The sequence below is a fragment of the Corticium candelabrum genome, chromosome 8 (genome assembly GCF_963422355.1).
Source record: "Corticium candelabrum chromosome 8, ooCorCand1.1, whole genome shotgun sequence".
In the NCBI taxonomy this organism is placed as follows: domain Eukaryota; kingdom Metazoa; phylum Porifera; class Homoscleromorpha; order Homosclerophorida; family Plakinidae; genus Corticium; species Corticium candelabrum.
Genome location: NC_085092.1, coordinates 3574589 through 3588306, shown reverse-complemented (window position 1 = coordinate 3588306; position 13718 = coordinate 3574589). Strand labels below are relative to the sequence as shown.

At 41.2% G+C, this 13718-nt stretch overlaps 2 protein-coding genes across 2 annotated transcripts; both read left to right on the top strand.

Annotated features, from left to right (window-relative positions):
- Positions 1-3155: 3155 nt before the first annotated feature.
- LOC134183498 (uncharacterized) lies at positions 3156-10149 on the top strand. Its single transcript, XM_062651054.1, has 9 exons — positions 3156-3334; positions 3397-3900; positions 3978-4038; positions 4213-4414; positions 4471-4526; positions 4595-4702; positions 7671-8014; positions 9093-9860; positions 9935-10149. The coding sequence occupies exons 1-9, from the start codon at positions 3200-3202 to the stop codon at positions 10010-10012; spliced, it is 2256 nt and encodes a 751-aa protein (XP_062507038.1). The 5' UTR covers positions 3156-3199; the 3' UTR covers positions 10013-10149.
- Positions 10150-11552: 1403 nt separating this feature from the next.
- LOC134182862 (centriolar satellite-associated tubulin polyglutamylase complex regulator 1-like) lies at positions 11553-13511 on the top strand. Its single transcript, XM_062650302.1, has 2 exons — positions 11553-11599; positions 12779-13511. The coding sequence occupies exons 1-2, from the start codon at positions 11553-11555 to the stop codon at positions 13509-13511; spliced, it is 780 nt and encodes a 259-aa protein (XP_062506286.1).
- The last annotated feature ends 207 nt before the right edge of the window (positions 13512-13718 follow it).

Here is a 13718-nt window from a genome sequence, read left to right as displayed (position 1 = left end):
GCTAGAAGTCCAGAGCCATGTTTACAGGGCATCGTTTCTTATACCTAACTAATTAACACCAGCAATAACAATGAGCATATGTGCTGCATTCCAATGGTCCATCCACCAATCCGTCCACAGAGATATTACTATAACCCTAGCGCATGCACGCCCCGGGTTAATTAATGACTGCTGACACCAGTCATCTCTTATCATGCTAAGCTAGCAAAGTGACCCATTCAACAACCAACAGAGAACAACTACAGCACAAACAATCGTGACCATAAGATATCCACTTATCACTAAAATTAATTTAGTAATCACATAGTCTACAGAGAACTGCAATGTTACAAATACTGTTGACTTCTTCCTTGCAGTTGACTTTCCCACACTGTCCAACTCTACTCAACATCTCGTTTACAGTAAAGCCATATGAACACAACCCTAGCTGTTTTAATGCACTGCAATGATATCACACAAGCTCACTAATTCATTGAGTCTAAAACAAACAATACAGAACATTAAATACTGTTGTTTGAAAAGCACATAAAAGTACGTTCACCTGAGCAACAGCAAAGTTTACTTTTCTGTGCTCACACCAACTATGTGATTAAGCTCAATTGGATAAGAAGATTAATAGTTAAGTTAAGCAGCCCCAACCCTACATGATTCCACCTTCTATTCCAAGCCAAGTTCATTGTTTATCTGTTCATTCTTCTTCGAGCATTTCAGAATATCTTTAATTGTTAGGCAAACTTCACAATATCTGTTGTCACCATTTATAGAATAAGCTTCACCAAATGTGAGCTACATAGTCCACAGTAGCAAGATATACTGTACACAAACACAACAAATGTACACATACCTTGTTCACCGCTGACAGGTCAGCTCCTGATAATATCAACAACTTGACAACTGCCAAATGAGAAATATAACGGAAATCGCTTGAGCAAGAAAGATGTAAAGGTGCCGATCCATCCTAAAACAAGCAGGTGAAATGAGACAGAAAAACAGTAAACAACAAGATATTAGAGTAAGTAAGCTGTTCACAACATACGTGCATGTCAAATTCTGTCACATTGCCATTGCAACTGTGTCATCACTTAATCTTTCCTGACAACACGACACCCAAATTAAAGTGTTTGCTCATGCATCTAATAATTATTAGCGTTTGAGGGTGGCTTCAGGTAGGGTCACTGATGATACTGACATGTACATTAAAGTACATAGATATTCTTGAAGAAAGGCTATTTGAATCAGCATGCACAACATGTTCATCACATGAAGATACAAGATTAAGTGATGACAAAGTTGCAATGACAATGTTACAGAATTTGACACGCACGTCTGTTGTGAGAAGCTTACTTATATAATCTCTTGTGGTTTACTTTTTTTTTATCTTATTTCCATCTGCTTGTTTTAGGATGGATCAACACCTTTACATCTTTCCTGTTCAACAATACTATTCTGTCATGATAATCATCTGCTAATTGTCAAGTTGTTGATATTATCAGGAGCTGATGTGTCAGCAGTGAACAAGGTACGTGTACATTTGTTGTGTTCGTTTACAGTATATCTTGCTACTGTGGACTATGTAGCTCACATTTGGTGAAGCTTAATCTATAAATGTTGACAGCAGTGATTGTGAACTCTGCCGTCACAACAGAAGTAAAGATATTCTGAAATGCGCTAGGGAGAACAAACAGATAAATAATGAAGAAGCACTAAAGTGCTAAACCCTTGGCTGCTAGCTTAGGTGGCAAGGATGCGTATATGGTAAGTCATGAGATACAAGGTCACGTGGACATCATTAGACACCGTGCACATGCCAAGACATGTTGAGACAGCTGGCTGGGAAAGGACAGGCAGTCTTGTGCCAAACAGCTTCACTTGCATCCAAATCTACAAGAAATACAGTAGAGTACACATACTGTTATGAAAGAACAGAGAATAGGCTGACAGGTGCAGGTACACATAGTCATACCGTAACAGTGGATATCGTCTGTACCGCTCACATTCATCTATCGACCCACTTACATCTGGCTGGTCGTTGAGCTGGCCCCATATTACTGTAACCCTAGTGCGTACGCACCTTGAGTTAACAATGAACTTGCTTGGAGTAGGTGGAAGCATGTAGGGTTAGCATGATAAAAGATGACAGGTGTGAGCAGTCATTAACTAGTAATCTAGTGCATGCTCTAGGGTTACAGTAATAGGATCACGAATGTGTTCCTTGTGTGCCGCAAACTTTGATTAGATACTTAGGCAACAAAGAATATTACATCATGTTTTTCACGAAAACAGGTGTATGCAGCACTACTTAAAGGGGGACGTACCGGACAGGCCCCAGTTGTCCTGAGCTGGACGACGAGTAGCAGCAATGTAGGTACAGCGAGAAGACACGAGCATTCGACACCGTAATGAGTGAACAAACACGACGACTTGTATTAGTACCCACACTCAAACTCTTCTTTTCACCGACTGACTAATCCCAACCTACTGGACTAGTTCACTCAAAGCAAAATGCCGGTTCAGTCAAATACCGAAAAGATGCAAATTAGGTATAGCCACATGTGGCAACGTAAATCAGATTGACCAATTATGGCAACGCAACATAAATTAATTAGTAATTAACTATATACATACCCTTCCAAACAAATGTGTAGGCAACAACGCTACACTGTTAAAAAAATTGTAAATGAAAGTTTCGCGCATCTGATTAGCTGTTCGTTGTCACAGCTTAACACGTACGACGTAAAGAAATACTGTTTTGTGATTGGAACACACAGGAGGCGTGGCACATTCCTGAAGCTTGGCAAAAATAGCCAGCCAGCCAGCCAGCCAACTACAAACATAACTAGCAGACAGGAAGTCTGTTTACTCAATACGTTTGGAGTTGAATACGCGCCAAATCTCGTGACTTTGCAAAGTCCCGTTTTTACGTCTCAGCTAAATAATTCTATGCGATCGCATACTGCGGGAATATACTACGTAAATGCGTTTGACATGTGAAAACTAACACTATCGAACCATTACAACAAATGGCAACACATAAACATTCTCTAATCACGAGACATCACGTGAAGAACCAGTTTGGGAAAAAGGCAGAGTTTATTCCGAGTTTGCAGCAGTTACACATGTGCTTTGTGCAGTCCCAGCTAAGGGAACAGAAATTACAGAAGGAAAGGAACGCAGAAACGCGTTTGTTGCGGTCAAGAGAATGGTTCGAGTAAAAGACGGGAGTGCGTCTTCTTGCCTTCTTGCTTGTTTCATTGTTGTCATTATTGTTGTCTTCAACTGTCTTCCTACCATCTTTTTTGCTCTCTCTTCAAGAGACAATTCGAATGAATTAGAAGTACGACGTCGAATCAGGCTTGAGTGCTAATTTGATTTACCTGCATGAATATTCTCTTGCAGAGTACTCCTAAGCACTCACAAGACAACATCTCTCTGGGATGCGACGAGCAGAGTGTGAAACTAGACCAACAATTTAACGAGGTAAACTATGATTTCTTGCTGTCATCTGCTTGTCGAAGTTACCTTCCATGGATGAACGATTTACAACTTATGAACCAGCAGAAGGATATTTTTAGTGGGTTTATCGTTGTTGATGACGGCTGTGGATTGCAAAGGACAGAAACGGACTTGAAGCGTCTGCTTGCTTTAAGCAGTTTGATCACTAAAGACTGTTTCCCTTACGGTCTTCCCTTTATTTGCAGTTACTATTATAGACCGTTAGTAAATGATAGTTTGTGCAACAAGCATTGGCCAACAAAAGACGAATGTACAGCTGTCAAGACGGTGCACTGTCAATCGGAATGGAAAATCGTGAAAAGCATTACACAGTCACCTGACGTCTGTATTCCACTCCCTGATTGTACACAACTTCCGGCTCGACATCAAAATGAAACGAATAAAAAAGTAATGGTAGTTAATTGATTGCATCATTACACTACTCGACCACATTATTTGTGTAATTTTTCGGATCATTGTTGCAGACCTTTCAAGGTATGGATTTCACATCTGTAGTCTCAGCAGGGGAAGATGAACGATACAAAGGTAAGCGTTTTGAGTTCAATAGTGTTTAAGGTAGTGTGAGTGCTTGAGTGCACGTGTGAGTGCGCGAGAGCTTGACTAGCTTTAGTGTATGTGCATAATGATTATGTATGTATCTGCACGTCTTTGTGATGTGCATGACTATTTAGTAACTATTGTTGTTTCAATTCTGAACAGCTAACGGTACATCGTCGTGCATACGACCACTTATTTCTTCAACCTCGAGCAACTTCCCATGCTCTCCTCCTTGTCCTATAGCCGACTGGCTACTGAGAAAGGGAACTCTTTCTCTTATTGTTTCCGCAATGTACATCAGCTTCGTTGTAATATGCATATGTTCGTTCATTGTTTTCTATACTTGGGCAAAAGTGAAAGAATTGTAAGAAGCTCTAGAAACGCTTGGAGACTTTACTTCAGCTGTTTGTGTTTTTTCAGGCGTCAGTTTCCGCACTCGATTACTTTGCTCACGGTAGTTTTCTACATGGTGACAGGTGCGGATATATCATTACTGAGTTTGTTTAAATGAGTAACGTATAGTCAACGGTGCTTACATTGCTAGCGCTACATTACGCTATTGCATTTTCCGTGGGACGCCGTGGTACCTACTGCTCGCACAGCGACGCACTCGGCACGTGGGAGAATCCAAGTACACTCTGTATCGTTCATGGTAATATATGAGAAATAATTTACAAATTTAATATATCTAGTTAACTATGATAGCACAAAGGAGGCGTTCTAGGTTATACGTATAGAACTGCATGAGTGTTGTGTAGATGTATATTTGTGTTTTTGATATCACTCGCCCCTATATAGCTCCTCCGCTTAGTTTAGGAGATACAGTCGCTACAGCGAGGAAGTAGGACTAGCTGAAGAAGTGGAGTCACTGCAAGTTTCAGCACTGACCTACAGCATGAGATAAAAAAGCAGAGGACGTGTTGCAGTCCCTAAGCCTCATGGCTGAGGAGGCGACGAAATACGGGACAGTAACAGAGAAGATGGATATACTTACGTATATGCATGTTTGCATCATTGGTGTAGCCAGCATTTCGAACCAAGGGAGTGGTAAACATAAATGATAATTTTAACTTGCCGTAAAGTGTGGCTGACATGTGAAGAAAGTCAAGCTAATTCCAGTGCAGTACTGCATAACTGCCTTGGAGTACTGCCTGCCTGTATAAGTCCTGCGTACTGTAATTTTGCCTTTGCAGTGACGACGTAACATTTCCTACCAGTCATCCAAGACAAAAAGGACGGAGTGCTCGATCACCCTGTGCACCCCTTCTGGGTATGCCACTGCAATTTGTATGTATGTCCACATTTCTTGGAGTCGTTAAACAAGGCACCTTAACCTATACAGCCTAGGTACCATATTACCCAGCCTAGAAGGTCAGGGGCTCTTATTAGAACATTACGTACTACTGTATGTGCTTTTGTACAGTGTGGTAGGAAATAGGGTAGAAGCCATAAAATTCCTGAAGAATTGCAGACAGAAGAAGACATCACTGCAGCCATATTTCTGATTCTGGTTTGGTTGCTTTCTCACAAAATATATTTTTAGTAGCAAATGCTCTGGGAAATAAGTGAGAAATGCTGTAAATCAGAACTGTAGCTATCAGTAATGTTTTTCTTTGTCTGTAAAAAGGAAAAAGAATTATTTTATGTCTCTCGGCGTCCTGGTGACCTACCTCTAAATGGAGTGACAACTGCGCCACGCCCAATGGAGCGTGTCAGCAAGGCTCGCAGGCACGCCCACTCTAGGTACGGCTTATGGTGTGGATCGACGTCTATATGTAAGCGTAAAAGTATGTCGTTGTACGCAACTGTATGATGTAATCAATTGGGCGTGTGTTTTGTTATTAACCCGACGCGTGCATGCGCTAGGGATATAGTAATACCGCTACACACCAACGACTCGATAATCGGATGTAGGCGGGTCGGGGTCGATAGACGGATGTGAGCGGTATCATCAACTCCGCGTAGGCTACTGTGACGGTATCGATTATGTGCACCTGCACCTCTCAGTCTACTCTCTGTTCTTTCGTTTCGCAGTATGCGTACTGTAGACCGTGTTTCTCGTAGATTAGAATGCAAATGAAGCCATTTGAGATAAAGACTGCCTGTTCTTTCTCTGCCAGCTGTTTGGACATGTCTTGGCATGTGGTGTCTAGTAACGTCCACTCGACTTTGTATTTCATGACTTACCGTAGATGCATACTTGTAACCTAGGCTAGCAGCCGAGGGTTTAGCACGTAATGACGGAATCCAGTCGGGAGCCCAAGGACCCCCGGACCTTTCCTTCCCTAAACTCTGTCTAGTACGACCAACAAGTACATGTTAGAGATTACGCGCTGCTGTCCCAGATACATGCATATGCCCGCTGGTATGTACCAAGATGGCATGGCGCGCATCGCGCATACTCCACCTCGTTACGTAAGCGGCTAATTTCCGTCCTCGAACCAACAGCTACGAACCATCAGCTAGTTTCTGCCAAGAAGGTCGCTGGACTAAAAGTTGGAGAGGCCAGCTACTTGGGTTTGACTTTTACCTTGTCTAGAATCTAAAAGAACACGCCTACTAATATTGCGGAGTCCGTGGCTTTCGCAGGTCCATGCGTAGCGACGCCAACGCCACTGCAGAAGCAGAAGTGACAGATGTTTATAATCAAAATAGTGTTTGTGTATTTCTCATATAGTGACTGAAAACGTGATCATGCAATCACATGCAGTTGTATCCGTTCAGTGCTTAAGTATGTTTTGCAACTGCTTTTACTAGAATTTGGGGCGTGTCATTATTCTATGTTGGCCCTCCCCTTTAATTAACTTAAGTAAATCCTGGATCCTCTAGTGACTTTATTGCTTCTTCATCGTAATGGCATGATCCCCAACAGAATATGATTTAGAGCCCAAAGAACATTTAAAGGTCACGCTACGTAGCATCGACAGTACAATACCGTCGTAACTTATTACCCAAGGTCCGGATATCCGGGCTAAGGTTACAGTAGTCTGGTGCGACCGACCGTACGACCGTATTTATACTCGATTAGTTTAGATGCAAATGAAGTTATTCCGACCAATAGACGAGACGTGACGTCATTACCGACCAATAGACGAACGTGATGCAATCATAAGGTATTACCTCTCTTAGCTACAAGAAATAACGCCTAATCTACATTTGCAAGTGCATTTTTTCACCAACAGCAAGACTTCTAGAGAGCAAAGATGAAGGTAATATTCAAGCGCCATGCGTTACTTGTAACTGAAATGTACCTGACTTGTAACAATTGCTTGTTCCACAGTGTTTCTGCTTAGTTACACCCTTTGTTCACACGCTTACCTTGGAAAACCTTAGCTGAGACCAGTGGCTAAAGCTAAATACCTCAGTATGTAAACATTATGACGGGACGAAATATGATTACATACACCGACCAAGGGTTTCAACACTCTACTGTTTCTCTATTCATTAATTAAGGGCAGGAGTAATATTAATAGAACAACATGATGTAACAATACCGAATACAACAAAATATTGTAACAGTCTGATTTTACATGCACTTGACACAGATAATTAAATGTTATTAGTACGTTAACTTTTATTACCTTGCTATAATTTCTTATATATATTTTTGGTTTTTGCAGGTGCAGTTTTTCATTTCACGTTTCTGACGTCTTTCTTTTTGTTTACTACGTCTGTATCTAACTTCTACGTGGCTATATATGACCTTAAGAAGCCGGGACAAAGAGGCATTTTGAGACGTCACTCGAAACTAGTTTTGGTTTTTGAGATCCTATTTGCCTTGGGTGTTTCTGCAACAATCGTGTCCGTTACTCTCGTCACTGACTCGTATCGAGGCGACACCTTTCAATTCACGTGTTCGCCGACTTCAGGAAATGGTCGGTTCTACTCGTACACAGTGCCAACTCAGGCTGCAGGAGTGATTTCCTTTATCATGGCGATACTTATTATAAAGCGCATGAGACAGGTATTTAGCTAAGTAAAGAAACCACCGTAATACATAGAACTCGTTATGTGTGCTTGCTCATGTACTTAGCAGTGGCGAATCCTATTCTAGAGGGTCGCACAACTGGGGGGGGGGGGGGTGAGTGCCTTACCCTTTCGAGACCGGAAGTACAGTTTATGGAGAAGGCTTCAGAGATATTTGAACATGCGTATGCAGACGCAGTCATTGTATAAAACCTTAAGCTTTTTCGTGTTTGCAAATGAGTAAGAGACCATTGGCAATCCTTTTTTGTATGCCATAAAAGTTGTCACGCTATATGTGGTTCCCCGTCTTAACTTGTCCAGTGGACAGGTCGTGGCTGTCATAAATGGTCCCCGGACCAGTTGTGGTTGCCATATAGTTGGTTCTGTATTGCCATAAGTTGTCCAAGACCCTAACCTAACCTTAGCTCTAATCCAAGCCCTAACCCTGACTCTATACCCTTAACCCTAGCCCAAACCAGTCATGGCTAGGACCAGTTGTCACGTGACATTTTACTTTTAATGAATCACAATTAGTAACATGATCTTGTTTTAAAATTTTTTATGAAGTTATTAATAGTTAGCAATTAAGTTAATTAATATATCTGCTTAATGTTTGGTTCGTAACGTCTTATTGCCAGTACCCTAAAGTGCGCCTACCCCTTTCAAAAACTCTGGATCCGCCACTGCGAGGGCACGTGTGTTTGTCTGTTTACTTGTCTGTTGTGTGCGTGCGTGCGTGCGTGCGTGCGTGCGTGCGTGCGTGCGTGCGTGCGTGTTAGATGTGTTTGGATGTGGGTGGATGCGGACTTTGCAAGTTAACAAATCATTACAAAGATTACTAGTACAGCTAGGCTGGTTTGGCTTTTAGAATGCAGATATTCTTGTTCTCCTGTCGAGTCTAAATGGTCAATTCGACTATCTGTTTTCTTGTCAGTTTACTTGGTCTGACATTTGCTCTTGTACAGTGCAGTGCATGACCAGGTGTGCCTAGAATCTGAGGCTTGCTTATAATGCTCCTACATGTAACATGAAACAGCATAACGAACTTGTGGTAATATTTTGTTTATGTTGTCTAGTCTTTTAAATTTCAAGTCAAACAGAAAGCAGTAAATCGAGAATTCAAAGTCGTAGGAGTTGTTATCACTCGCCATTTCTTGGTTGTAGTGACGGTGGCTCCACTTTTGCTTCTATTCGCATTTACTATGTTTGAGGCTTACGACTACTTTTGGTTTAATGAAAATGTCCAGGATATTGCGAATTACATCTTGTGCCAACAGAAAAACAGCAGCAGTGACTGTATTTCGGAATTTGACGATTTGGGCTTGACAATTTTGTATTGCACTATTCCAATGTGTTTGGCTATCTTTGCCGTATTGCTGACGGTGTATAGCCTATTTCCTGGACCAGCCAGAAGGCTGTGGATCGGATACTTTCCAAAGTGTCGGTGCCTTGTGGCAGATACGAAGAGTAACTGGCAGAAAGGAACGCATGAAAACAACGGTAGAAGTCAAGAACGGTCGGCGAAGAAAGACCACAAAGTCTCCTTCGTTAACGATTCTAATCAGAAACGAAAGTTTGACAAACGAGAGACAACTGTAAACGTTATTGATACTTTAGATGAAAAAGAAGACTGTAGCCTAAACGATGAAGAGAATATTGATTGTACGACAGAAGACAGTCAAAGGAAGAATTCAAGGAGCGTCCATTCCAAGCATGCAGATGCTAATGACTGCCAGGAATACGACCCTGTCGAAGATGACAAAATGTGTGAAACGTGTGGCGTTGTCAAGCAACAGGATGACGACGAGGACAACGCTTACAAAGGAACAACTCCAAAGATTGACGTAAGAAGCAGTAACTAAAACCAAGAAAGGAAGTCATTATTAAATTAATATTAATTTTTGTCAAACTACTGTAGAAGAAAGGAAATACAGCCTCTAAAATCCTGATGGAAAAAGGGACAAATGAGTCTGAAGAGGATGGTGTTGTGGAGTAGATGCTGGTAATTAGCATAAACTAAGATGTGCACGTGGTTACAATATCTTTGTGACCGACGGCTGCTCGGAGCGTCATGATCAGTACTATTGCAACTAACCTAGAGACATTATGTCAAAATATAATGAACTCACAATTTGTGCCAGCACTAGTGGCCAATCCAGGCGGGGGCCAAAGGTCCGAGCCTCCCTTTTTCTGAACTCTGTGTAGCATGATCTATAGTACACGTTCGAAAGTATGCATGGGCACAAGGGCGTAGCGTGACCTCTAGAAATGAGGAAGGCTAGACTTCACGATACTACGGGACACGCGTACTTTTATTGGCGTTTAATTGATTAACTAATAATTTAAAATTTCAGTGGAGGATCCAGACTAGAAAAAGGTGGTGCCTATACTATATACGGACGGCTCTTTTGTTCGGTCCCTACTTGCCATCTAAAAATGGTGGTGCCTAGGCACCCCAGGCATCACCCTGGATCCGTCACTGCATTTGTATTTATCCACATCATGCACACTACATTCCCTGGATACATGTACACTGTACCGAGACCCATAGAGTCTCGCATAACCAAACCCTTTCCGCCTCGTCATACACATGCATTACTTCCAGGCGGTACACGTATGACGTGGAGGAAAGGGTCTGTCTACGCGAGACTAGATCCATAGTGTACCTAGAGTTACACTTGTAAGTGTCCCTGGTAAGTTTTATTAATTAATTTTTCTATTTATACAAATACATTTTACATGGACATTTGACTCATAAGTAGCCCGCTCTAGCCCATGCCACGCTACGCTCTGATGGGTCGCTGCATGTCCTAGATACATAAGCTCGCTGTTTACGATCGAGGCGGCATGCATCGTGCAAACTCCACGGCGTTACGTACTCTATACGGCTAATTTCCGTCTTCAAACCGACAGCTACTAGCTAGCTAGAGCCGTAGACGCTGCACTTTCAAATCCTAATTCTTTGTATGTTTAAAGACTTTTGCACGTAGAATAGCATGACTTAGCTAACATCTTTCAAATTATTTATTTTTGTACAGTCGATATAGACAACTTTCAGGATCTACAAGTTGTGCAATAAACGCAATTTGGACAAACTCTCTATTGCACATCAAATATGTCAGAGATATCAAATAGCCAAATGCTACAAACAGATGTCACTGCATCTACAATGGTAGTTCGTCCTCGCCAAGTTGGCTAGCTGTTACAGTGTACCTTGCACGCTTTTCTCTGTATATTGCAACAATGGTGGCTATAGTGCGTTGAGAATGGCAATTAGCGTAACGCATTAATTGGAGCACCAAAAAACTATTGCGCATGCTCTATGTTCTGCATGGCTGCATGGGCACTCTCTTTGCAGCGACTGTAAGAGTCAAACTAGAAATGAGGTTTAAAGAAGACAGTGTTGAAATAAAACGGAAGGAGACCGATGGTAGAGACCACAAAAATGGATGATGACAATGATGACCTCAACGATGCTGAACATTGAAATGCCAAAGTTCAAGACTTGATGATGACAGGGTTTTTAAACTTTTGGTATGAGAAGTCAAGAAGGATATGACACTGAACTCTTGAAGTCGGCATGGTTTGTGAACTTAGTCTTCACGCTCCTTTAAGAATGACGTGTCAGACTAATTTGTAAAAAGTAGGTTGTATTGTGTAATTTTTAGTCTACTGTTGTTCTAGAGCTATATTGTCACGAATGTGTGTGTGTGTGTGTGTGTGTGTGTGTGTGTGTGTGTGTGTGTGTGTGTGTGTGTGTGTGTGTGTGTGTGTGTGTGTGTGTGTGTGTGTGTGTGTGTGTGTGTGTCTAACCTACTATTTTTAGCACTTCAAACATGCAACGTGATGACTCTGAATTTTCACGTTTTGTTGGCACCTAACCAGAGAGTATTCCTACCTGTTTCTACATTCTTGACTGGCAGATATAAAGATTCTTTATCTTGGATGAGATGATTGATGATTTTATATATCAAGTAGAATTGCACATGCACAAAGTGCATGCTTTCTACATTTATCCTTAGGAGAGTTATGCTGAGAACTTATGAAAATAGTGACATGTTGCCAAAGAGAAAACAATCTTTCTCATGACACAGTTCTGAGTCTGAGACAGTTATGAAGTTGTGACAGAGAACGATAATTAGTCCAGTGAAGATATCCAACAAATTTTCTGCATGTGTATAGACCTAAGCAGTGCATGTTGTTGATAGTAACTGATGTAGCTAACATCTTACAATCAGCAAGATCATAGTACACAAGTTTACAAGTATGCAGAGTCCTGGCATATTGAAAATTGTTACGTCATAAACAATTTGCTCATTTGCTGCCAACAAAGACAAAATTGCAATTTCTAGCAACATGACAATGAATTTAATGTTAATTTCTCTCAGTAGTAGAAAGCGTATCAAAGGAACCGTTTAGATTGGACATTTGTGGTCTACTGCCTGACAAACGCACTTCGATTTCTTTAGTGAAAGAGGAACGAAATTATTTAGCTGTAGCTCTAACTTTAGGAACACAAGTATTGCTATATGTTGGCAGTTTCAAGTAATCATGAGAGGAACTGCTTGTATTATATTACACCATTCACATATTTTGTCTGTCGCGTGAGTGGGGTGGATTTATAATTTTGCAAGAGTCTGTACAAACTGACAGACAAGGCAATTAACATCAACAGAGTCATGAAGTTAATTAATTAATTAATTAAGTCATACGTGACTGTGCATGATTATACTCAAGTCGATCTTTTGATGTGTTTGTACAGGTTCTTATCAGATTACTTTGTTGATGTTCAGCAGGGAACTCAGTCGTTGTTTAGAGAATTTTCCTTTGTGAAGGCTACACCTCAAAATTGTCTCTCTCTTGTAAAACTATTTTATCGCTGTTTCAAACCTATTGGTCATCGGGGAGACCTTCTCAACACTAGGGAATACTATTCTCTTATCACTCCCATTTGTCCTGATTTTCCTCTCGAAACCATTCAGAAAACGGCTCGAACTATATTAACTGATGATGTGATGGATTGCTTGGTGGCTTTTCGTGACTTTATTTATGCCTTTCAAGTACAATTTGTATATGAAGAGTTTCTTAAGCTCTGCCTTGAGGTATACTCAAGTGTCTTGGCTGCTGCTATTAGAGCCAACCCAGAGTCAACAGCATCGAGAGTGGTGGTGGTACCAACCTCTACCATTTCACCAACAAAGCCTAAAGATAGCAAAGATACAAACACGACAACAGTTCCTGAAAACGTTGATTCTCTCATTTCTATTGGTTTATTAGAAGAACAGTTGGAGTCGAGGAAGTTGTCCTGTTATCCTCCTGTGGACGTCCTGCGTCATATATTGAAATACAAACAAAGTGTATCTTACTATGAATTTGTTAGCTTGGTGGTGAAGTCAGAGGAAGTCAATGAACACTTGGGTGCATTGACTTCGAGTGAGAAACTATTCGCATGCTCTCTGTCTCCATCTACTTTTAGAAAACAATCACATACTTAGTATTGAATTTCTGTGAAAACTGGAGTGATTTACAGTGCAGCAGCAATTATATGTACATTATTCATGCACTCAATGATGAAGGAATTTGGATGGATTATTTCATTTGCAGATACATGCAGTACGTAGTCTGGTCTTTCGTCTGTTGGCTTGTAAAGAGTGTCAGTAGACGGAATGGGTGGATGTGGAACAGCTAGTGAAAGTTGCTTC

What these genes read in the sequence shown, in the direction of transcription:
- LOC134183498 (XM_062651054.1), top strand. Translation starts at nt 3,200, where the DNA reads ATGGTTCGAGTAAAAGACGGGAGTGCGTCTTCTTGCCTTCTTGCTTGT. An exon ending in TGGGCAAAAGTGAAAGAATT is followed by an intron (nt 4,415 to 4,470) that starts GTAAGAAGCTCT and finishes GTGTTTTTTCAG; the next exon opens with GCGTCAGTTTCCGCACTCGA. An exon ending in TACACTCTGTATCGTTCATG is followed by an intron (nt 4,703 to 7,670) that starts GTAATATATGAG and finishes TGGTTTTTGCAG; the next exon opens with GTGCAGTTTTTCATTTCACG.
- LOC134182862 (XM_062650302.1), top strand. Translation starts at nt 11,553, where the DNA reads ATGAGAAGTCAAGAAGGATATGACACTGAACTCTTGAAGTCGGCATG. An exon ending in GAACTCTTGAAGTCGGCATG is followed by an intron (nt 11,600 to 12,778) that starts GTTTGTGAACTT and finishes GTGTTTGTACAG; the next exon opens with GTTCTTATCAGATTACTTTG.